The 25,250-nt window shown below is 39.2% G+C and overlaps 1 protein-coding gene across 2 annotated transcripts in view; it reads left to right on the top strand.

Moving 5' to 3' along the window:
* The first annotated feature begins 1,575 nt into the window (after positions 1-1,575).
* The window catches only part of BLOC1S5 (biogenesis of lysosomal organelles complex 1 subunit 5), a 43,548-nt gene continuing 19,873 nt past the window's right edge, over positions 1,576-25,250 (top strand). Inside the window, exons 1-3 of one of the 2 annotated variants that reach the window (XM_080806117.1) lie at positions 1,576-1,726; positions 8,251-8,333; positions 22,620-22,749. In XM_080806117.1, the coding sequence (XP_080662243.1) occupies positions 1,612-1,726; positions 8,251-8,333; positions 22,620-22,749 (328 nt within the window). In that variant the 5' untranslated portion in view covers positions 1,576-1,611. Of the gene's footprint in view, positions 1,727-8,250; positions 8,334-14,754; positions 14,814-22,619; positions 22,750-25,250 lie in introns of those variants that run through there. The other variant, XM_080806116.1, reaches the window with a different exon arrangement.

Below are 25,250 nucleotides of genomic sequence, written 5' to 3'. Positions count from 1 at the left end.
TTTTACAGTGAAGGAACTGCAGGCAAGTGGCAGAGCCAGAACTTCAATCCAGTTCTGTCTAGTTTCAAAGTCTTAACTACTACTGCACCTAGAATTCTTCTATCACTTATAAGCAATCAGCAGTTGGGTAAGGGGAGGTAGCTGCTACCCCAGGACTACTGAAACAGAATTTTTGAATGTGGAACCTACAATCTGCATATTTAACAGCCACACTAATATGGAAGAAGCATTAACCTCCCTATACTATAGTGAGACTTTTCAGGTTTTTCAGTATTTCAAAGACACTAAGAAGACAAGCTGAAAGGAAATTGAGGCTTGCAGGGGCAGAAGAAAGCTTGAGTAAGAAAAGTACTTAGAAGTGGGGAGAACAATGAAGGGCTTTAAAAATAATTACATTTTCTAGAGGTTGATGCTAAAACTAAGGAAACGAAATTGGGACTAGAAAGGTTACAAACCAGACTCAACAACTTGCAATTAACCAAGTGTACATTTCATGCATTAATTTATCTATTTTATGCATCTTTGCCTTTGGGCTTATTTCCTCTGCTAGAAAACCCCAATTTCCATCTTCTCCTCACTCAACCTAATACCTCTTCATTCCCGTTCTGAGGACAAATATGTGCCTCCTCTGGGAAGTCTTTCCTGGCCACCTCCCACTTCCAGGTGTCACATGTGTACTGTACCTTCCTGCATCCTATCATTTATAGACTTCATATTCTAAACGTTGGGTTATGTTCCTCCTTCAGCACTAGGCTGCAAGACCCTGGAGGGTAAGAGGTGTGCAGAAAGAGAGGGACAAGGGGAGACTGGATGATTCTTAGAAAGAACCACTGGATGAACACAAGAGTTGAAGGAGCCACTGCAAAGCTGCACATTGTACTTAGGGCAAACATGAAGACTTGTTGAGATTACAAGATGAACTTTATGAAGTTTAACAAACCGCAGCCATTAGATACATACAGCTCCAAAGTTGACACTTCATGACCACAATTCAAAGCTGCCTAGCAAACCGGTCTCTTCCGTAATTACATGTATTTTATCTTAGACCATATAACAACCGGTTGAAAATTCGTACATACAAATACCAAGAACACTTTTTTTTTCCTTCACATGGGCACGAATGAGCCTAAGTGATTGGGCAAGTTACTTAGCCTTTAACCCTGTTTCTTCATTTGTTAGAGAGAAATGATAAAACCGTTTCCCCGAGCTGCTATGATGACCAAACGTGGCAATGCACCTCGAAATGCTTTATAAAATACTGGTGGCAGGTAATAATAGAGATAATACACTTCTACCGCTATTTATAACCTGCGACTGTAACCCCTCTCTCCCAACCTCTCTAAACCAGAATAAATTCCAGCGAGTTCAAGGAGAAATTAACAGAAGTTCACGTTAACGTTCCAATTCCGGCAGCATCTGCCCTAACCCAGCATGGCGGCATCTGCTTCTTAAAGCCCCCATCTCTGGCTACACTAACGCAACTGCGCGATAAGTAGACTCAGCTTTCCCTACGCCCTTTGATGACGCCCAAAATCCGCGCCGCGCCCGGAAGGCGGGCAGCGCTGGTATGCGCAGGCGCAACGCGGAGGCGGGTGGGCGGAGCAGGTCGCGATGAGTGGCGGAGGGACGGAGACTCCTGTGGGTAGTGAGGCCACCCCGGGCGGCGGCGACAAGAAGAAGGATTCGCTGGGAACCGCGGGCTCGCCAGCGCATCTCATTATCAAGGGTACGGAGTGGTAGGGCTATCGCTGTGGTGGAGCCCGGCGCCACTCCACCTCCCAAGCTGCGCCCTCTGACCCGCGGCCGCTCCCAGGACGACCCCCAGTTTCCGGGCGGCCTTGGGTTCGTGGGAGGTTGGGGGAGTGGTGGCCAGAGCCCGCCTGGTTTCCTACGCCAGGTGCATCCCAGTAACAACCAACCAACCCAGTCCCGCCTACTTTTTCGAAAAAGCCGCGGACGTGAGTCTTGGGCCCCGCCCCTTCGCCCCTTTCCCTTGCCGGGGACTTTTAGCACCGAGTTTCTTTGGACGCTGCCTCACGACGGTCCTGTAAAGCTTAGGGAGGCATGGAGCTGGGGAGTCCGGAAGGGCCTGCGCCCCGATGCAGGTCGCTTAGGAGTTGGGTGACTTTGGGTGGTCCACTTTACTTACTCTGCCCCTTTCTGCTCCTGGATCATGAGAGGAGTAAACATATATGAGATAACTTATATGAAAACATCTTAAAACATTAAAGCGCCATACACGTATACAGATGTCCATTTGTCTTGTCTGCTTTGCTCTGGGAGAAGGTTACATCCTGGATTGCTTTGCTCTGGGAAAAGGTTACATCCTGGATTCTCACGAACCTGAGTACTTGTTTCCCAAAGCTCAGAACAACCCTGTTTTCCGGTAGCAGGATCTTTGACAGTTAGATTCTGTACTTTCTCATACTCATCCTTTCCTTTTCTCTTTTTTAAATTTTTTATCCTCCTTTCTTAACCCTATGCTGATCCCGTCTGTCCCAACATCTTGCAGCGTTGAAGCCCTCGTAATATGCTAGAGTCCTTCACTATCAGGGGAATGACATCCTTCAGTTGCTGACCATTTCATTTTAACTTTATCTGTCAGGATGGTAGACCGCTCCAGCACAGCTGGCTGTGGCCATTTTTCTAGACTTCAGGTTGTCTCTTAAATCTGATTAGGAGTGTGGAAGTGGTGCGTGAGTGTTAGGGCTAAATTATAAATGTTTACATATGTTATCTTAAGTGAACTGCTACTTAAAAGTGTTCTTAATTGCAGTGAAGTACATATAACATAAAATTTATCTTAACCCTTTCTTAAGTGTACAGTTCAGTGGTATTAGGACATCCACATTGTTGGGTAGCCCTCACCACCATCCATCTCAAACTGAAACTCATGGTACCAATGAATCGTTAACTCCGCATCCCCTCCTTCCCTCTAGTCCCTGGCAACCACTGTTCTACTTTCTGACTCTGTATGTGACTACTCTAGATAATTCATGTAAACGAAATCATACAGTATTTGCCCTTTTGTGACTGGCTTATTTCGCTGTGTATAATGTCCCCACGATGTATCCATGTTGTAGCATGTGTCAGAATTTCTTTCCTTTTAAAAGCTAAATATTATTTCACCATATGTATAGACCACATTTTATGTATCCATTCATCTCTGGGTGGACCTTTGGGTTGCTTCCGCCTTTTGTTGCTGTGAATAATGCTGCTGTGACCATCGGTATGCAGATACCTGTTTGAGCCCTTGCTTTCCGTTCTTTTGAGTGTATACCCAGAACTGGAATCACTGGATCAAGTGATAATTCTGTTTTTCATTTTTTGAGCAATCACCATACTGTCTTGCATAGTGGCTGCACTATTTTACAGTCTCACTCACAGTGCAAAAGGTTCTCCACCTCCTCACCAACACATGCTATTCTGTGTCTCTGGCAGTGGCCCTTCTAATGGGTATGAAGTCCTGTCTTATCGTTTTAATTTGCATTTTCCTAATGATCAGTGATGTTGAGCATCTTTTTATGTGCTTATTTGTATATCTTTGGAGAAATGTCTGTTCAAGTCCTTTGCCCATTTTTCAATCAGGTAGTTTTTTGTTGTCAGGGTTTTCTATATAGTCTGGATATTAACCCCCTTGCTCATGGATGATTTGCTTATGTTTTCTCCCATCCCATGGGTTGCCTTTTCACTCTGTTGATTGTATCCCTTGATACATAGTTTTTTAAAAATTTTCATAGATTTTTTTAAAAGGTAATTCAAGGAAAGTTTTTCAAGTTAATTGAAAATTGAGTTTTAATTACAAATATATGTAGAATTTCCTTGGCTTTTTTTTGTGGAACCTTTCACTCTTTGCATTCTGAAAATCTGTTTTTAGTTCATCCTTGTGTGAAGACCATCGGTTGCGAACCCTTCATTGTTGAATTTTATTGCCAGAGTCTAGTGAAAGGGAAACATAAATAAATGATTTCTGTCCTTGTACCCTAGGTTTTTAAGGGTTTCTGGCCCATGGTTTGGGTGTTAAGAGGTAAGGACTGGGAAACAGGAAGGGCTTCCTGTACACTGGAGTGTCTGATCTGAGTCTTAAAGAGTCAGGTCTTAACAGTTAAGAAAAGAGGGCAAGGCTCCTTTGGATTGAGTTTAGAACAGCATGTGCAAAGGTGTGGAGGCCTCAAACAGCATGGCATGTTTGGGAAACTATACATTGCTACAGCGTGACTGAGAGAGGTAGAGTTTGGTGGAAATCAGACCATAGAAGACTTCTCGCTTTTTAAGGGGATTGGACTTTTTTTTTCTTTTTTCTTTTCTTTCTTTTTTTTTTTTTTTTGGAATGGCAGGAAGCCATCCAGCAGTAAGTGTGAGAATTGTGTGGTTTGATTTGTATTTTATTTTATTTTATTTATTTTTTTAAAAGATTTTATTTATGTATTTGACAGAGAGAGATCACAAGTAGGCAGAGAGGCAGGCAGAGAGAGAGAGAAAAGGGAGCAGGCTCCCTGCTGAGCAGAGAGCCCGATGCGGGACTCGATTCCAGGACCCTGAGATCATGACCTGAGCCGAAGGTAGAGGCTTAACCCACTGAGCCACCCAGGTGCCCTGGTTTGTATTTCAAGTAAAGCAGTCAGGCAGATGACCATGGATCCTTATCTTGTGGATTGGGTGTTTGTGAATTTGCCTAATTGCTAAAATGAATTTGTAACTCCAGATTCAATAGTGATGGTGCTTTCATGGTTATTCCCAGGTGCATAGAATAGAGAAAAATTTGAATCTCCCTACATGCACATTTGTAGTTGAGACTGAGCAAGGCAATGCTCTGCTTTTTGTGTCAGCTTTTATACTATACATAAGTGTCCTTTTTACTTTTTATTTAGTGCCATATTTTTCACATTTTTGTGCTTTTTGATGGTGATTTTGCTTTTTAGAATGATCCCCAAGGTGTATAGTGCTGAGTTTCCCTTCAGCACAAGAAAACTCTGTGCCTTACAGAGAAAGAGCTGTATTAGAGAGGTTTCTTTCAGGTATCTGTTAGAGTGCTGTTTGGTGCTAGTAAATGTTAATCAGTCAACAATCCGGAAAAAGGAAGAACATTCACCAATTTGTGTGTTAGGCCATTCTGGAGAGTGCCAAAGTATCATTTATAGTGTGTGATGCGGTGATGGGAAAGCAGCTATATTTGTGGATTCCTGAGGTGATTGAGAGAGCGTAGTGGACAGCATTGTTGTGAAGCTAAAAGCCAAAGAAATTCACGGTCAGTTGGGTAAGGTCAGGAAAATGTTAAACACTGGCCGCATTTTCAGACGTGGTACAGTGTGAAAAACGTTCGACTTGCAGGTGAAGGAAGTTATATGGATAAAAATAACGGGTAAGTGTTATACAGGAGAAATTGTTATATTGGAAGGGCCGTTTTTGGAATGCCAAGACTGGCATATTTTACAAGGATGTTGGTAAACAAACCTGTGTGATACAAATGACATTTTGGTTTGACAGAAATGTGACCAGAGGCCTGCAGGAACCTAAGCCTGTATTTCCTCTAGGAGCAGTAGTTCTGTACGTGCTAGTTCAGTGTTGGGGGCAGCTTTGTAAACATCACTACTGCAAATGACAAGAACTCTGTGGAATGGGTTACAGAGAGGTGTGACTGTTCAAATAGTCCTAGCGAGACAAGCAGGGATGAAAACAAGGGACTGGATCTGAGAAGTAGTGAGGAAGAGTAACATCTGTTTGGTAATGCGGGGGATGTTATCAGAAAAAAAATGGCAGTAAATTGTTTCATATGATATTACACTAAAGGCCTGGAAATTCAGGGACAGAGGAGAAACTTCTTTTATTGGATAATGAGAGATCTATACAGTGCACTGTTTCTTCTTGTTCCATAGCCACAGAGTGTTCTGATCTTCTGTTAAAGTGCTTATCTCTGTCTTTTGTGTGAAACGATATCTGTCCAGCTCCCACATTAGAGTATGAACTCTTGGAAGACAAAAGAATGTATCAAACAACAAAAGAATGCTTTGCATGTGGTAAGGTTAGGGTTGAATTTATGTGAAAATCTGTAGCTTATATTTACACTATCAGACTTGGAGAATTTCTAATCCTTGGGACTCCTGCATTAAATGTGCTTGCTTTGTTGTTATAATGTTATAACAAAACTAGTTAGTGGCTTCATTTCTGTGGTCATGTGTATTTTCTCCCCAGATCTTTACTCTCTTAAATTTTGGGAGATTGTCAGGTTTAAGAGGTGATCATTATCTACTTCTAAAGAAAATTGAATTCTCTCTCCAAAGGCCAAGTAAATTCTCATTATATCAGGCTCCCCAGTTCAAATCAGCAAAGCTTAGTGCCTTTTCTGTCCTTTAGAAAGATACATGTTAACCCATATGTCTTCTGTGGATGATATAAATAATGTGGTCTCTGAGATACTCGCTGGAAGAGAGATACAGTTTCAGGACAATACAGTAAGTAGTATGATAGAAGTAATTGCCCCAGGTGCTGTGGGAGCATTAAGTGGGGACAGTCCTTGAAACCTAGGAGGAAGCTGAATAGAACAGATGAAAATTTCAAGAAGTGTGGAATCTGAGCAGTTTTGAAGGAAGAGCAGGGATTGGGGAAGGGTTCCAGAGCATGGACTATAGCAAGGACATATGAGGAGCTTGATATGTTTGGAAAACTGCAACTAGTTCAGAATTGCCAATGTGGGGGGAGAAGAGGCTGGAGCCAGACCTGGAGGACCGTGTGTGGCTACTAGGAGGATTGAACTTCAGCCTGTTAGCCAGTTGCGTTTCAGAGACGCTGGTATTTATTGAAATGTGAACAGATACTCTTTGCCACATAGGTTCTCTTATCAAATAAGGTCCACGCATTTCTGCACACTGTAGCCCTCACTTGGGCATTAATAGTTCATATAAGTAAACTATAGGCTTCCAGAAGATCTGAGGTGAAAGAACGTGTCTAACTTGATTTTATCTAATGTTTCCCAAACTTAACTCAGCATAGAACTTTTTTTTTTTTTTTAATGAACTCCTATTATTTTCTTACAGAAGTGTTCTGGGTAATGAACCATTGAAGGACATAAGCAGAAATAATAGTTCTCTTTATATTTTTGTACTTAGCATACTTCCCCATTTGTATTCTATTAAGACTCCTTAAATAAAGAATTGAAATATGCCCCATGGCATGTCTGCAAAAATAAAAAATTAGAGGAACAGGTTATGCCAGTAAATGAACATGAAAGTTACATGTTTTTATTTGGAGATCTAATTTCCTCCAGGAAGTTTGAGGTTTACCTCTTAAATTTTATAGTTGTTACAAAGTAGGATGAGTAGAATGACTTAACCAAAAACAGTTTAAAATTCACAACTTTTTCAGACTTATCAAAAAATACAAAAACCTATAATGCACATTCACCACCCATCTTAATAAATAAATGTTCAAAGCTCACTAGGAACCTTGCTCTAGTTGCATTGTTCTCTCTCCTCTCTAAAGGTAACCACTGTCTTGGTTTTGCTCTTTATCATTTTCTTTTTTTTTTTTTTAAGATTTTATTTATTTATTTGACAGAGATCACAAGTAGGCAGAGAGGAAGGGAAGAAGGCTCCCGCTGAGCAGAGAACCCAATGCAGGCGTCCATCCCAGGACCCTGAGATCATGACCTGAGCCAAAGGCAGAGGCTTTAACCCACTGAGCCACCGAGGAGCCCCACTCTTTATCATTTTCATGTGTTTCTTTCTAATATTATTGCTTCTGTATGTGTCCCAACAGGAAGTGTCTTCTGCATATATACAATGGTTTTATCCTTCTGAAACTTGCTTTTTTGTTGAGCGTTATAGTTGTGAGATTTATCCATGTTAATAAATGTAACTGTAGTGTATTCGATTTTACCTGCTGATTTCTAGTATTCCGTTGTCTAAGTGTGTTTCCATTGTTAACTTTTTTTCTTCTTTTGACCTTATACTCATGCTGTAGTAAACATTTGTAAATGTCTTTCATCTGTGTAGGAGTTTTTCTGGGGTGTGCACACAGGCATGAAATTGCTGGGTATGCATGTCTTGAGCTTTATCAGATATCGCCGAATTGCTCTCCGAAGTACTTACGCCAACTTACTGGCCATGGGTGAGATTTCCTCTCACTCCAGGTCTAAACTAGATTTTAACCTACATCTATTCATGGGAATTGGGAAGAGCAAAACAAACTAGAGGTCGTAGAGATTGCGCCACACAGCGTGGATTAACTCTGAATTTCATTTTGTCTTTATAGACCTTGGAGAAATTCATTCAAGGCTTTTAGATCACAGACCAGTTATTCAAGGCGAAACCCGTTATTTTGTGAAAGAATTTGAAGTAAGTATTTAAAACTTATTTTGTAAAAATACTGCCCTAGTTGTTAGTGTGTTCATGTACAGAAAGGGATTTCTCTGATTTTAACATCTCTGATTTCCATTCGCGTAGTCATAAAACGGGCAAAGGAAAACTCATTCAAAGGCATTACCATTCATGGAAGGAGCGTAAGACTAAGTAGCAGGAGACTTGGGTTCAAGTGCTGGTGCCTACTCTGGAGTATTGAATATCTGTTGATCTCAGTTTTCTTCATCTTTAAATGAGATATAGTGAAAAAAAGATCTTAAAGACTCATGGGTGTAGGTCTCCCAGATTCATTCTATATTTTTTTTCTCAGTTGTAGTATCAACTGATACTGAGTACAAAGTACTCAGATTAAAGCATGAGCCTCATCCTTGGCTGTTCTTAACCGGTTAGGGCCACTTTCAGTGACCATTTCTCCTGGATATTACTCATAATATCTCCATCCCTTCTGATTTGTGTTCCTGCTTCATCACCCCAGTCAAATCTAGTCTTTACCATGCTGCCGGAATGCTCTGATGTTACTTCGCTTTTTAAAACCCTTTAATAATATTTGCTGTCTACAGGATGTCCAAACATCCTTCTCTTGGCCCCTACCTTGTTGGCTTTACTGTCTGCCACCCAACATTTCATGCTGTGCTCCAGCAATACTGAAGCACCAGCCTGCCGTCCTGTTTCATATTCCTGGTGTTTGGCACATGTGTCATTGGTTCATTGTGCATTAGACAGTAACGCCCCGAGCTGTTGTCAGATAGATGGTAAACGGTGTTGCACACACAAATCTCATGATGCTGTGTGAGTTGGGGTGCTGTTTTTAAATAAGACCCCAACCAGACAGGAAGTCTAAACCTGCCAAAAGGAAAGAACCTTTTCATAAATCCTTTAAAACAGAAAGCCTGCGGCACAGAGCACTCCAGATGAGGGACAGAGCTGCAGCTCAGATACCATTTCTGAGTTCAACAGACTTACTTAAAATTTGCATAACACCTGATTCACAGGGTGGGTGTAAAGATCAAAGGTATGCATGTGCACCCAATGCATGTGTCTGTATGTGTGTATTTGAGAATATTACTTGGTATCTAAGAATAAATAACTGCTAGCTCTCTTTATTATCATCATTACTGTGTGGTGGGATTCGGATAATCTGGGACACACAGAATATTATCCAGAAATGATTCCCTTATCATGTTATATGAAGATTATTACCAGTTCCATGGTGAGAATAAAGTTTGGGCATGGTATGGCTGGATTTTATGTTTAAGAGTCTTCCAAGGCCAAAATCAAGGTGTTGGTCAGACATTGTTCTTATTTGAAGCTCAGAGTCCAGTTATTTTCCCTGGTACAGTGAAGTTCCCATTTCCTTATCTGGTCTTAGCCAGGGGCCCCTCTGAACTCCTAGGGGCCACTGACATTCTTTGACAGGTGGCCCCTTCCATCTTCAAAGCCATAAATTGGGGACACCTGGTTGGCTCAGTTGGTAGAGCATGTGACTCTCCACATTGGGTGTATGCATTACTTAAACCAGAAAAACAAAAACAAAACCATAAGTCAGTCTCACTCACATGGAGTCCCTCCCTCTCATGCTTGCCAGGAAGAGCCTAGACTCTGTAAAGGACTCACTGATTAAGTCAGGGCCACTGAAGAGAATCTCCCCTTTTTAAAGTCAACTGATTTGGGACCTTAATAAATCTGTAGAATATATATATACAGTAGCACCTCGATTAGGGCTTGATTGAATAACTCGGAGAAGGTGTGTGTACACTGTGGGGTGGGGGTCTTAAGTGCCATCTTAGAATTTTGCCTACAATAAGCTCTTGTAACTACCTGATATTTTTCTTGTTTCTTATTTATTACCTGTCTTCCTTCATTAGAATAGAGGTACCATAAGACTCAGGACTCTTCATTGTATAGAAATGCCTTATTCTCTGTTGTATTAAAAAATGCCTAAACCAGGGTGCCTGCGTGGCTCAGTCAGTTAAATGTCTGACTTTTGATTTTGGCTCAGGTCATGATCTCAGGGTTGTGAGACCGAGCCCTGTGTCAGGAAAGGAGGCTATATTGAGGAGGGGAAAAAGAACATGGGCCTTGAAGCCTGACGTCTTTGGGCTCAAATCCTGCCCCTCCTCCTTACCAGCTAAGATTACCTGCTTTACTAAGGCTTAAGGTGCCTACTTAATAATGGGAGCAATAATATCTACTGTACAGTTCTCGCGAGGATTAAATGGTATGTTATCTTTAAGAAATCCGTGACATAGAGATGTTTGATGAATGTTGTTAACTGTTAGTATTAAGAGAAAGATGGTAGCAAATACAGTCAAATAAAAATGTTCTAATTCAGAATTTGCAGTAATTTGAACAAGAATAAGTTCCATTTTAGGGAAAATAGATATTTGCTAAGCAAATGACATGAGCTAAAATTAGAAAAATGTTTACTAGAGAAGGAAATGATCACACCGGGTGTGATAGAAAGAAGCTTATTCTTTAAGTGTCTCAAGCACTTGTTTTGTGTGAGACAGAATGTCAGGAACCAGTGCTATCCTGGTGAAGAAGACAGACCCACCCTTCATGAAGCATTCTCATATTGTCATTAAAGACTGACCTCTGAAGGACTCAAAAATATCTTGTCAGCTAAGTTTAAGTGGTTATCTTCAACCAAGTGTAACATAACTCCTTTAAATGGTTTTCTTTAATTTTTTTAAAATTTGAGAGAGAGAGAGGGCAAGTGAAGAGAGCAACAGAGGGAGGGGGACAAGCAGACCCTTCAGTGAGCATAGTGCCCTATGTGGAGCCTGATGGGGTCGGGGGGAGGCTGATCTCAGGACCCTGAGATCATGACCTGAGCTGAAACTAAGAGTGGGATGAAAAGGAAAGAAAAGGAAAGAAAGGAAAGAAAAGGATTTGGGGCAGCTGGATGGCTTAGATGGTTGGATGCACAACCATCTAAGCCATCCAGCTGCCCCAAATCCTTTTCTTTCCGCATACCTGATCCGGGCTTTTTACATGATAACCTTCCTAGTTGGTCTTCCTGAGGGTTTAGAGTAGTGTGGAAACTTTCCTGTGTATTAGGTTCAACTAACTTTTTTTGTGTATCGTGTTCTGACATTTCCCTTCAAGTTAGAAGGAAAAAGCTGAAAGCATTTTAGAGGCTTTTGATTTGAATTTATACCTGCATAATTTACAGCTCTTTCGTATCTTGCTGCAGACAATAACATCCCCTAATTTGTCCCTAGGTGGCATGGTTGGGCAGAGAGGAATGGTGAAGTAGAATTATCAGGACTTCCTAGAACTTTCATCTCTCTCACATTTAAATGTAGTTCATCTTAAGAAAACCTGGCTAGTATTTCAAACTAAAGTTGTTTATAGTTTCTGTGTTTCGGAAAGTTAATGCGCAGGGGAACAATCATCTTTTTCTTTACAAAATTTTATTTCTAGAAGAGGGGAACAAGTGCCACATGGTGGCAGCATTACATAAATTATTGAAGTTCTATTATATTTAAGCTCTCTTTTTGTGCTTGTTAGTATTTCTGGACAGTTGACTATCTTTCTTCTGACTTTATGCAGATCTTTTCTGCATGATTCCATGTCGTTGATTCCAGTGCACAGAGATCTCAGTAGAGCCCTTTCAGTGAGCATTAGTTCAGTGGGTCTGTGGGTGCGACATTGTCTGCTGGACCATAATCTTTCTAGCTGCAGGGGAGAGGTCATGGCCTCTCCATGTGGAACTGCTAGTGAGCTTTGCTGGAGTGCTTTTGGGGTATATGGTCCTATACAAATTCCTTTCTTTCTTTCTTTTTTTTTTTTAGTTTCATAAGTCTCTTTTTTAAATGAATAACTTCCGTTATTGAATCATAGTTGACACACAATTTCAGGTGTACAGCATAGTGATTCAACAAATCTATACATTATGCTGTGCTCCCCACAAGTGTAGCTTCCCTTTGTCATCATACAGTGCTATCACAGTACCATTAATTATATTTCCTGGGCTGTACCTTTTATCCCCATGACCTGTTTATTCAGTTTGTTAACTGAAGCGTGTTGTCTCCTACTCCCCTTCACCCATTTTGCCCATCCCCCCACCTCTTCCCCTCTGGTTGCTTATTTCAGTTTTAGAAAATTTTATTCTTTGAATGCTTTATTGAATTGTTACTGATTACCTAGGTATATCAGTAAGGAATGTGTTTTGTTACTAGTAACTAAACTAGTAACCTAAAAAATGGTGACTTTTTAACAAGTATTTATTTTTCTCTCAATACCCAGGGCTGGAGTCAACTTTTTCTTCTAACTTTGCCTTCTACCTCCCGGAGTGTTGCTCCTATCCTTACGCTTTCAAGGTGGCTTTGGGAGCTCTAACCACGACATCTGCATTTCATGTAACAAAAAAGAAGGCAGATGGGAAATAGCAAGCAGTCTGTACAGGCACATTTACCACTCCAAATAGTATTTGGGGACTGATAGGAAGAGAGAAGAATGGATCCAGAAATAATGTCAAGGAGATAGATAAAAATAAATAAGAAGCAGTCTACCTCCAGGAAGCTTACAATCTAGGGGGAAAAAGACATATAAACAGTGAGTTTTAATGGTGGAATTATTATAAAATAAGCACAAAGCACTTGATATCTCAAGAGGAAACAACTCTAGAAGCAACTCCCATCAGAGGTGGGAGGAAAATTCTCATGGAGGGGGTGGTGTTTGAGCTAAGAAAGAAAAATGGATGTTAGCCCCTAAGGGGGAAAAATAGAGAAAATGATTAAAATTAGAGGCCAAAAAAAAAGGGATTCAAATGAATATGGTAATTACAGAGTCAGAAGGGATTGTGTCCATGAGTTTGAATGTGGGTTGGGTTGAATTAATGGAGAGAAAATTCCTTAAAAGGCAGGACAAACTAGAATTTCACATGACATCCTGATCTCTCATTTTTGGTTAGAGTATTAGAGTAACTGTCAGATTATTAAATGTCAGGATAAAGTCTGTCCCATATAGCATGTTTTAGACATATATATACACACATACACACAATATGGTTTTAAATCTTGTGAGACTGACGAGTTTAGTGATTGAAAGAAAATTTCTAACATCCTGTCTTATATAACACCATCATTGGGCCTATTTGTTGTTTAAATGAACAAGGCTACAAACTCCCTTTCTACAATGTAAGACCACCAGTTTGTCTGCTAGAAGAAATAACCTTTTAAGTAAGTGCTTCTTTTTTAATTTTTATTTTTATTGAAGTGTAATTGACACATGTTACATTAGTTTCAGGTCTACAGGTAGTAATTCAACAAGTCTATATGTTATACTGTGTTCACCACAGATATAGCTACCATTTGTCACCATACAATGCGTTATAATACCATTGACTATATTCCCAGTGCTGTGTCCTTTATCCCTGAGACTTGCTCATGCCATAAGTGGAAGCCTGTACTTGTTACCCCCTTCACTCATTTTGCCCATCCCCCCCCACCTTCCCCTCTGGCAACCATCTCCTTGTTTTCTGTATTTGTAGACTTATTTCTGCTCTTTGTATTATTTTTTTAGATTCTACATATAAGTGAAATCATATGGTATTTGTCCTTTTTTTTTTTTGATTGATTAATTTTGGGGGGAAGGGGTAGAGGAAGAAGGAGAGAATCTTCAAGCAGTCTCCCCAGTGAGCACAGAGCCCCATGCAGTGCTCAGTCTCACCACCCTGAGATCATGACCTGAGCTGAAATCAAAAGTCAGGTGCTTAATCAACTGAGGTGCCCCTGTCCTTTTCTGTCTGACTTATTTCACTGACCATAGTATCTGGTAAGTTCATCCATGTTGTTGCAGATGGCAAGATCTCATCACTTTTTATGGCTGAGTAATAAATAGTCCAGAGTGTGTGTGTGTGTGTGTGCGCGCGCGCGCGTATGCGCACGCACTTCACATCTTCTGTATCTATTCATCTATCAATGGACACTTCTGTTGCTTCCATATCTTGGCTATTGTAAATAATGCTGCAGTAAACCTAGGGGTGCCTATGTCTTCAAAAATGGTGTTTTCATTTTCTTTTGGTAAATGCCCAGTAGTAGATTCTATTTTTAATTTTTTTTAAAGATTTTATTTATTTATTTGGCAGATAGAGACACAGCAAGAGAGGTAACAGAAGCAGGGGGATTAGGAGAGGGAGAAGCAGGCCTCCCGCTGAGCAGGGAGCTCAATGTGGGGCTCGATCCCAGGACTCCGAGATCGTGACCTGAGCCAAAGGCAGACGCCCAACGACTGAGCCACCCAGGCACCCCTCTATTTTTAATTTTTTGATGAACTTCCATACTGTTTTCCATAGTGTTTGTACCAATTTGCATTCCTACCAACACTACACAGGGATTCGTTTTTCCATATCCTTGACAACACTTGGTGTTTTTTGTCTTCTTGATTCTAGCCATTCTGACAGGTGTGAAGTGATATCTCATTATCATTTTAATTTGCATCTCCCTGATGGTGAGTGATGTTGAGCATCTTTTTGTGTGTCTGTTGGCTGTCTGTATGTCTTCTTAAAAAAAAAAAATGCTATTCAGATCCTCTGCCCATGTTTTAATTGGATTATTTGGTTTTGGTGTTGAATTGTATAAGTTCTTTATGTATTTTGGATAGTAACCTCTTATCAGATATATCATTTGCAAATGTCTTCTACCATTCAATAGGTTGTCTTTTCAGTTTGTTGATAAGTTTCCTTTGCTGTGCAGAAGCTTTTTACTTCAGTGTAATCCCATAGCTTCTTTTTGCTTTTGTTGCTTTTGCCTAAGGCCAGTATTAAAGAGATCATTGCCTGTGTTTTCTGATAGGATTTTTATGGTTTCAGACCTCACATTTAGGTCTTCAATCCATTTGAGTTTATTTTTGTGTACAGTGTCAGAAAGTGGTCCAGTTTTATTCTTTTGCATGTGGCTATAGTTTTCCCAGCACCATTCATTGAAGAGACTATCTTTCTGTCATTGTATTTTCTTGCCTCATTTGTCATAGCTTAATTGAGCATATAAGCATGGGTTTATTTCTGAGCTCTCTATTCTGTTCCATTGACCTGTGTATGATTTTTGTACCAGTTCTATGTACTGTTTTGATTACTACAACTTTGTAGTATACCTTGGAACCTGGGATTATGATACCTCTAGCTTTGTTTTTCTTTCTCAAGACTGTGTTGGCTATTCGGGTTCTTTCGTGGGTCCTTGAAAATTTCAGTATTATTTGTTCTATTTCTGAAATATGCTATTGGTGTTTTGATAGGGATTCTTAACTTTATATTTTGTTTTAACTTTGATACTGTTTCTTAACTTTAGTACATCATGGTGTCCTTGGAGAATTTTTTTCTTCCAGAAGAATATGTAGAGGACGTTATATATTATTCAATTTGAGTACAATTTCAAAGGCATTCTGGAATCCCAGAGCCCATCCATGGACCCTAGAGTAAGACCTATAATTTGAATGGAACTACAAAACTCCTGTTTCTGTTCTTCATTGTCTTTGTATTTGAATTGAGGACCACTTTTTTGCATTTTGATAAAGAAAAAATGTACCGTAAAGAATGCAAAAATCTCTATAGTCTTGATTCATTCAGATTCCAGTGCCATCGGGAGCAAGGTGGCAGCAGCTTTGACATAACTGGTCTGATTTTTCGCTTCAATCTGTCCATAGAGATAGAGCAGCTAGGATAGCAAAACCAAGCAACATCTGTAATAAAACCAGGGGACAAGATGTTCCCCAAATACCAGGAGACCCAATCACCAACAGCTAAAAGGTTTCTGTGGAATCAGAAACAGAAGGGAGACATGGGAGAATGCCTAAGGGTCTTGTGAAGCGTTGAGTGCTAGAAAACCTCAAAATTACTATCAGGGGTGCTTGAAGGGCCATTCTGAGGAAAAAGTAGAACCTTCGGAGGGGACCTCACAGGCTCTAATTTCTGAGTGAGTGGTAACAGACCACAGGAAAATCTTTAGGCTGAAGCCACCTATGAGTTTGAAACTCACAAACCAAAACACCCTTCTAGAACAGGGCCCTGCACCCCAGAGAAACTAAAGGAGATTGAAGACTTTGTGAAACAGCAGGAAAAGTGATTCTAGAACTTTCAAATTTGAAAGGCTGTCCTGACCACCCTTCCCTTCTAAAAACAGAGGATAACTAATTTCACTTAAAAGTAAGCAGGAGTCAAATCCCATAACAGTAATGTCCTTTAAGGCAATGAAGTATGACCACAAAAACGATGCCCTAATATTTAGAATGAGCTTGGGAAGCATAAGAAAATTATTAGAGGTGAGGAAAAAATGGTATAAATCAGAATCAGAAAAACTCAAAATTGATTGGCTAAAACAGAAATGGAAAAAAAAAGCTAAGGTGAAAAATTCAGGAAAAAAATTTTAAAAATTATTTCAGGAATGAAAACTAAACTAGAAGGAACTCAGGAGTGAATAAACACAATGGATAGTCCTTGTTTGAAATTTAAGACATAGTGAAAGAGATAAAAAGAATTCAAGAGGAAGGAGTAGTTTTTGATAGTAAATACAGCAGATACAATACAGTGTATGTCTGATAATCAGCCCCTAGAGAAGAAAGCCAAAGTGATATAATAGAACAAATGTGAAAACTAAAATTCAAGAAAGCTTTCTTGAAATAAAATACTAGTGAAATTTTATGGAAGGGCACACAGCTGTCAGGGAAAATTAACCCAGAAGGGCCTATAGTGAGAAATTTTATTAATCTATTGGATTTCATAGAAAAAATTTTTTCTTTGGGCATATAGACAAAATGGGGAAGAAGACCTGATTGTTAACAGACTTATCTGTCTTATGCTAGAAGACAATGGATTTGAAAATCCGGGGATTTTATGTCTAGCCTAACTGACCCCGAGCTGTGGGGACCACAGATCCACTGTTGCTGGGTCATACAGGACTCTGCAAATATTGTTCAAATAAGCCTTTCCTGAGGAACCTATTATCTAAGCCACAGAGTGAGTTTCAGATGACCTAAATAGTTGGTAGGACTTCTACCTAACAATAGTTGGTAAGCATTAAATACGTATTTACTTACAAAACTAAGACTGAATGGTAGTTGTAAGGGAGAGAGTATAGCACGCAGTGGCTGCTTTCTGTTAGTGCAGACGCGGTCTGGCAGAAAGTGGAGGCCGAAGGCAGTGTATATGAAAAGTAGAATATTGTCTTTTGTTGCCTTATAAATATTAACTGGGAGTAAAAGGACATTGTTTCACGTTGGATCCTGAAGGACTGTGAAAGCTAGAGAAGGAGGTGATCCTAATATTAATACTACTTATAGTAGGGAACCAGTAGACAGTGACCAAAAAAGTGGAGCCCAAGGATATTATATAAAGTATTAATGTAAACATAACCATGAGAACAAAAATGCCGAGTTCTTCTCAAGAGTGAAAGAGATGCCAAAAGAGAGAGAGAACAAACAGATCACATGACCATACAGAAAAAGATTATATACGTTGTGTATGTGCATTTATGAGGTTCCCTCATAGAGTGATGTAAGAATAGTCTGTATGTCATGTTTCCATTTAAGAAGGAAGGAATTGGAAATATATATATACTTACACATACATATGAATAAATACGATGGAGAGAATAAAGGCAAAAGAGAGAAAATTAAATTTCCTTACAACTTACAGCCCATTGACAAATCTTTGAGATAGACAGAGTGACCACCTTCTCGGAGCTCAACTGCCTCTGTGTTAATGCTTTGCTAAAGGCAAAAGGCAGCCTTAGCTTAATACCAGCCTTAGCTTAATACCAGCCCGATTTCCAGGATCCTTTCCGTCTCCTTTAACATACAAAAATTGCTTTGGAAACTTCCTTTTCTCTACCCCCATATCTCTTTATATTTTAGCAATAGTCCTCCAAGCATGTGGCCCCCTGATAAACTTCTGAAGGGTGTCATGACTAAGGGTTTACTGAACAGTAGTAAATGACCATTACCTCATAACACCTAGTCCCTCAAGGTCCTGGAAACCGTGCTTCCAAATTCCTAAGGGAGACATCTATGGCCATACCCCCCTGAACATGCCTGATCTCAAATTCCTTAGAGACTTATGCTATCCCCAATCAGTCATCCTCACAACCCCAGTGCAGCCCTTTCCGCCCACAGGTCCTGTCCCCAGGCTTTAAGAAAACCACCTTTTTGCCCTGAAGACACCTCAAGAGTTCTTTCTTGACCATTCACTCCAAACTCCAGCATTTTCACATCAAATACATCCACATCCACATACATGCCTGTGTGTGTATATGTGTGTATACATGTATGTATATCCACATACTTAAGACAGTGGTAGGATAAAGTTTTTAAAATAATTACCTATGGAGAGAGTTAGGAAGGAATACAATGCAAAGGACATGGATAGAAGCTAGACTTTTTTGAATGTATACATTTTTTATAGATGTAATTTTGGAGACATGTAAATATTTTACATAAAAAATTAAGTTTTAAGGAACAGATCCTAAAAATCAAGTAAAGCATCAAAAAACAAACCAGTGTTTCTGGATGGTTGCCTTGGCATGCAGAGAGCAATTCTGTTGCAAGTAACTTTGAAACCCGGCAGTTTGGTGGTACGTTCCTAATGGAAGATCCCTTCAGAACAGCAGCAGCAACAGCAAACCAATCCTTAAGTTGTTTGCAGTAATCATTTTGTTGAAGCTATTGTCGTCATTGTCTTTCGAGTGAAGTGGTGATAAAGCCAATGCTAGTTCTGTTGGTGTTTTCGAGAACTGCAAAGAAACGGGTAACAGAACAGTAATTAAAAACTTTATTCTTAATTTGTGAGTATGAACTCAAAATGTATCTTTTAAAAGCACTTAACCTGTTTTGTAGCCTTGTCCACTGAAAGCCCTAGAAATAATGACAGACCCAGTAGCAGTGACCGCCCCTAGTGTTCATTCTCAAATACTATTCCTAAATATTAGTGGTGTTTAGAGACCTGCTGATTCCAAGTCTGAGTCCAGAAATCTACAAGGTGAGCCTGGAGCACCCAGTTGTATCAGAAAGCAAAGCAGCTACTGAAGAACATACAATTTTTTTTTAAATCTTATTTATTTATTAGACAGAGATCACAAGTAAGCAGAGAGGCAGGCAGAGGGCAGGGGGAAGCAGGCTCCCCGTTGAGTAGAGAGCCCAATGCAGGACATGATTCCAGGACCCTGGGACCACGACCCGAGCTGAAGTTAGAGGCCTTAACCCACTGAGCCTCCCAGGCACCCCAAGAACATACAATTTTGTCTAAAGCATTGCAGAGCCCACTTGACTGGGCTCCCACTGGACAAAGATAGGACAGTTTGAACACCAGAAAGGAAAAATAATGTAATGGCTTGAAAACTTCAAATATGTTAATTCCGTGAGTCATAGGAATGTGTAGAAACAAACAGAAACCTTTAGAGAATACTAGGGAACCAAATCATTATTTTTAACTGTTAAATAAGAGGAAATAATCAAGTGCTTTATTTTGCCGTTCACATGTAAGCATTCCTAAGAGTAACTAAATAGTTGAGAGGAAATTTTTTTTTTCCCAGAAGTATTCCTGCTGATAAACGAAGACGGAATGCTACCAACATCCTGCTGAAAGTACACAGCCCACCTCTGAAATACTCTTGGAAACAAAAAAAAAAAACCCTGAATCTGATCAAGCCTCTAGTTCTAACTACTAATTTACAGGAAAGAGAACAGACAAAGGGATATGTTAAATTACACCACAGGGGTTCATTCAGCCAAATAACAGACTGTGGGAAACTGCAGAACAGATGACTCACTTTTTTTTTTTTTTCAACAAATTGCAAAGAAAAAAGTGATGGAGGGGAAAGCTGTAGATTGAGAAGATTTAAGAAACATATTAATCAGTTGCAATATATAAGTTTTACTTTGATTTTGGTTTAAATGGGGATAAAAAAGAACATTAATGAGACACTTGAGGAAATGGGAATATCACCTTGATATTTAATAGTATTAAAGAATTATTGAGCACGTGTGTGCACGTGTGTGTGTGTGTGTATGTGTGTGTGAGTGTGAGGAGAGAAAGGGACAGAGAGGTGGTCTTACTATATTTTTTTAACTTTTTTTTTAAAAGATTTTATTTATTTGAGAGAGAGAAAATGAGAAAGAGAGGGCATGAGAAGAGGGAGGGTCAGAGGGAGAAGCAGACTCCCTGACAAGCAGGGAGCCCAGTGCAAAACTCAATCCCAGAACTCCAGGATCATGACCTGAGCCAAAGGCAGTCCCTTAATCAACTGAGCCACCCAGGCGCCCATGTACTTTTTTTCTTTTCTTTTTTTTTTTTTTTACAGAGGAGTCTTTGTCTTTTAAAGATGTTGAAATGATGTGCTGTTTGGGATTTGTTTCAAAAGAATCTAGAATTGTGGGCAGGCGAAGGTATGCATTGTTACAGAGGGAACAAAAAAAGCCAGGAGTTGAGAACTGTTGATTGGTGATAAGTACAGGATTCACTTTTGATTCTTTCTCAACCTTTGTATAACTTTTTCATTTTTACTGTGGAAAAATTAGTAAAAATCTGGCCATAGCTGCTCTGTAGCGGCCCAAAGCAAAATGAAGAAGAAGAGCTAAGAGTAGCTCAGAACAAAATAAAAACCTCAGCAATACAATTAACTTATTATTTCTTTACAGTTTTACTACCCTTCTCTTTTAAATGAACTTCTTATTTTGTATTAACTTTAAACAAAAATACTTTTTGTATTAACTTTAAATTTTACTACCCTTCTCTTTTAAATGAACTTCTTATTTTGTATTAACTTTAAACTGACGGTGAAGTTACTAAGGTAGTATAAATAGTTCTCATATATGCCTCACTCAATTTCTCTCCCTACTAATATCTCCCTACTAACATTGATACATTACTGTTGATGAAATACTAGGCTTTATTTGGGTTTCATCGGTTTTTCCATTATGGTCCTCTTTTTATTCTGGAACCTAATCCAGGGTACCACATTGCATTTACTCGACTGTCTTGTTCGTCTTCTTCGGCCTGTGACGGTTATCTTTCTTTGTTTTTCATGACTTTTACAGTCTTGAATACTGGCCAGTAGCCTGTAGAATGTCTCCCAATCTGGGTTTGTCTGATGTTTTTCTTAAGATTAGACTGGGTTATGGGTTTTGGGGAAGTGCTCTTGTCACATTACATCAGAGGGTACATGTTATCACCATGACATCACTGATGATGTCAACCTTCATTGTCTTTACTATGAAGTCTGTGTTTTTGCTTTCCTACTGTGTTCTTTGGAAGCAAGTCATTAAGTCTGGCCTACCCTCAAGTGGTGGTGGTGGGGGGTGGTATTAAAGTCGCTTTCTGAAGAGGGGGTGTGTTCTGGGGTCCTCAAGGCCACATGCAGATTCAGTAATTGACAATAAGCCTTAGCATATGGTCATACTGGTGGGTAGACTTTAATACGGCAGAAGGATACAGAGCAAAATCAGCAAAGGGAACAGGTGCATGACAAAGATTTTGGAGGAAACCAGGCAGAAGCTTCCAAGAGTCTTCAGTGGAGTCAGACAGGAAGTGCGGCATTTCCGCAGCAATGAGCTGTGACAACACAGGTGAAATGCCTACTGGAGAAACTCACCGGAGTCTAGGAGTCCAGGGATTTTATTGGCAATTGGTCAGGTAGGCAGTCTGTGCCTGGCATGTGTCAAAATTCCAGAGTCCCAGAAGAAAAGATGTGTCTTATCATTTATAGAAAGTTTTATACTAGTGCAGGGAACTATTTACTGGGCCAGGTTCCAGACCCTGGCCAAAGGCCAACCTTGTAAGCAGGCCTTTCTAAAGAGAATGGTCAATGTTAACTCTTTTCTGTATAGAGAAGTATCTACATGTTGTTACCTTTACTGCACATTTTTCAGAAAAATGGAATGAGATTTAAAAACAGCATAGTAATGGGAGCTATTATAATGTGTTTGATGTAAGAACAGCAAAATTAAAATTAGATCAAGGGTGTCTAATTTCTTTTCTGTACAGAATGAATTATGTGGCAATCTAGGCCTCTTTCTGTTCATTTAGTGTTTCTCCTGCCCAGTTTTAAACGTTGCTATAAAAATATTACTCATATTGCAACTTTTGAAGCATTTCAAATAAAAAAATGCCTCAGGTTGTGACCTCATTTATTGCCAAATAATTGGAAGAAAGCTGTGTAAATTTCATTAATAAGTAATAGCATAACAACCGAAACTTGGCTAGAAATCCCAGAAAGTAATTACTGAGATTTAAGACACAGTATGTATTAGTAATTTACTTTCTCTTAATAGGAAAAACGTGGTCTTCGAGAAATGCGAGTTCTTGAAAATTTGAAGAATATGATCCATGAAACAAATGAACACACTCTTCCCAAATGTAGAGAAATCATGCAGGACAACTTAAACCAAGTTCTCCAGAGATGTAAGCCAGCGTTGTTGTTTTGTTTTGTTTTTAATATATATATTGTTTTATTTCAAATGAATGCTATGCCAAAATGTATTTCCTTCAGTATTTTGATAGTAGGTAGAGAGAGAATTCTTAACCAAAACGTACAAATTGGAAGCCCTGCCACAGAGAACATTGACAATCTCGTGATTTATGTACATTGCCGTTGACATTGAGAACCTTAATCTCCAAAGTGAGATGTGTGCATCTGGGGTGCACAAGACAGTCCTTTTAGGATGTGAGACTATTGTAACATATTTTATCTTTTTTGTTTTTTTAATTATCCATAAGAAGTTTGATAGTTAGGAGCTAGGCTATGAAATGAAGTTTCTTTTTCAAACAGGATACTAGAGTTTTTAACTTAAAAAAAAAAAAATCCTGTCATAAATGTTTGTATCTTATAACATTTTTCATTGAGCAAAATGTTATACTTTGGAGTGATATTCAAAAAGAATCCTTATTAAACATATCAAGTAATGACATAAAATAAAAGTTTTATTAATAACTGCTTTTACTCAAGGCTTCTCCTTAGATCTATATTGACAGTATTCAGCTTGTCCAAGGATAGATAATGCTGGTAACTGGAAAAATATCTTTCTGGGAAATAAAAAAGAAGAAAAAAAAAAAACTAGCCAGTAATATAATGATCTATGAAGGAAAGCTGCAGGGATATTTGATATATTGATATATTGATATATTGATAACTGAAAGCAAGTCTTTGTATTCAAGTCCAGGTTAGTCTTATGTACTCTGATGCCTTTAGGAGCTTGGAGAGAGTGAATACCCCCAGATTATGTTTGGTTTCTTTGAGTGGAGTAGTAGAACGTCTAAAATTGACTGTAGGCTTTTGCATTTTACTACAGATGTCCCATGTTTGTTTGTACTGTCATTTCCTTAACCCTGACAATCATTTTAGATGTTATACTAACAGTAAAATATTATTATCTCATTATTAATAATAATGAGAATACTCATGAATGCATTTGAGATGTGCTTGTAACTTGCCTTTTCTACACTTTGAGTATATAAAAATAAATTGGGTTAAACTTGGTAAAAATCTATGAGTTTTATGAAATCATGCAAGCAAGTTTATATGTAATATACGGGAATATACTCCAACCTAAGTAACACTTTACAAGCCAAGGGATGAGTTAGGTTTTGTTTTGCGTCTCTTAACACAACTGCCACATTTATCTCTTCCCCTGCACGGTGGAGAGCTGTGCGCTCAGAATTCTGCAAGTGTGGCCTTAAGCCGGTGGTCCCATGTGTTGCACAGAACTAAGGAACTGTGGAGCAGCAAGGTGCGGACGTCTTGAATTACTGGAATGTAGAACTATGACGGAATCGTCAGCTTGGAAGTATTTCTGCTTTGGGCTGGGTAGCCACCCACCTTGCAGAGTGTCTCCAGATTTGGTGACCAGAAGCTTTAGAACCAAAACTGACCCGTGGCTCCTTAAAAATCACAAAAAGTAAATGAGAGCTCTAGGAGGAGAGGGAAAAAGCAGCCCATCAAGTCATCAAGATGCAGCCTTTATGTTATTTTAAGTGTTTCTTTACTATAAAAGATAGTAGTTACTAAAGAGCAAAGACAAAAATTAGAAAAACAAAAAAATTATTTAAAAAACACTCAGAAGTTAAAGTCACATTGTTATTATTTCTGCATTAATTAATACCTTGAGAGTTGGAGGCCACTTTCCCCTCCTGCCTCTCTTCCCCAACCCATCGCTTGAAAATTTTAACATTATCAAGGTTTGCAGTATTTGATTTCTGTCCTACACTTCCAGTGCTACCGATTGTTTATTTAGTCGTAGACTGTTCAGTTCCTTCTGATTTATTGATTAGATCTGTAATGATATTGTCATAGTTCTCACTTTGTTTCCTTAGCACTATAATTTCATTTTTCATTTCATGCAGTGTGTTTGCTCTCTTTTTAATGAGTTCATTTTGTTATTTTGTATAACAAAGTACCTGTGGAAAGTTGTATTAGATTTTCTTTTCCGAATAGGTGCTTTGTCTGTCTTATCTGTCTCTCACATGTTATGTGGTTTCTCTCCCTCCCAAATCTGTTTCTGTACAAATGTAAGCATATTAGAGTTCTAAGAATTTTGTCAACTCATTTTCTTTTTCTAACTTTTGGGGGATGAAGTAATTAAAGTGGGATTAGGACTCTCAGTTCTTGGCTGCCATATTTCAGAGTTTATAATATACAACTATAATTTGCCCTTGTTCGGTAAATGATGGAATTTTTTACCTTTTGTTTTTCTTAACATTTTATTTATCTTGTGAGTTAGGTGGGGGACTAAGTTTGCCTGGTTTTGCTTCAGTCTGTCTCTACCTAGAAATCTTTAGGAATTCAGCAGTTTAAAATACTAACCAATTTTTAATAGCACTTTACCAGTTAGAATTTTCACCAGTATTTTCTTCTTCACTGACTGCCTCTGCTCCCCATCTCCTTCCTCTTCTCCCTTTTCCATTCT

The sequence above is a fragment of the Martes martes genome (genome assembly GCF_963455335.1).
Source record: "Martes martes genome assembly, chromosome: 6".
Classification (NCBI taxonomy): domain Eukaryota; kingdom Metazoa; phylum Chordata; class Mammalia; order Carnivora; family Mustelidae; genus Martes; species Martes martes.
Note: the sequence above shows the minus strand (reverse complement) of the source record. Positions and strands in the feature narration are given on the sequence as shown.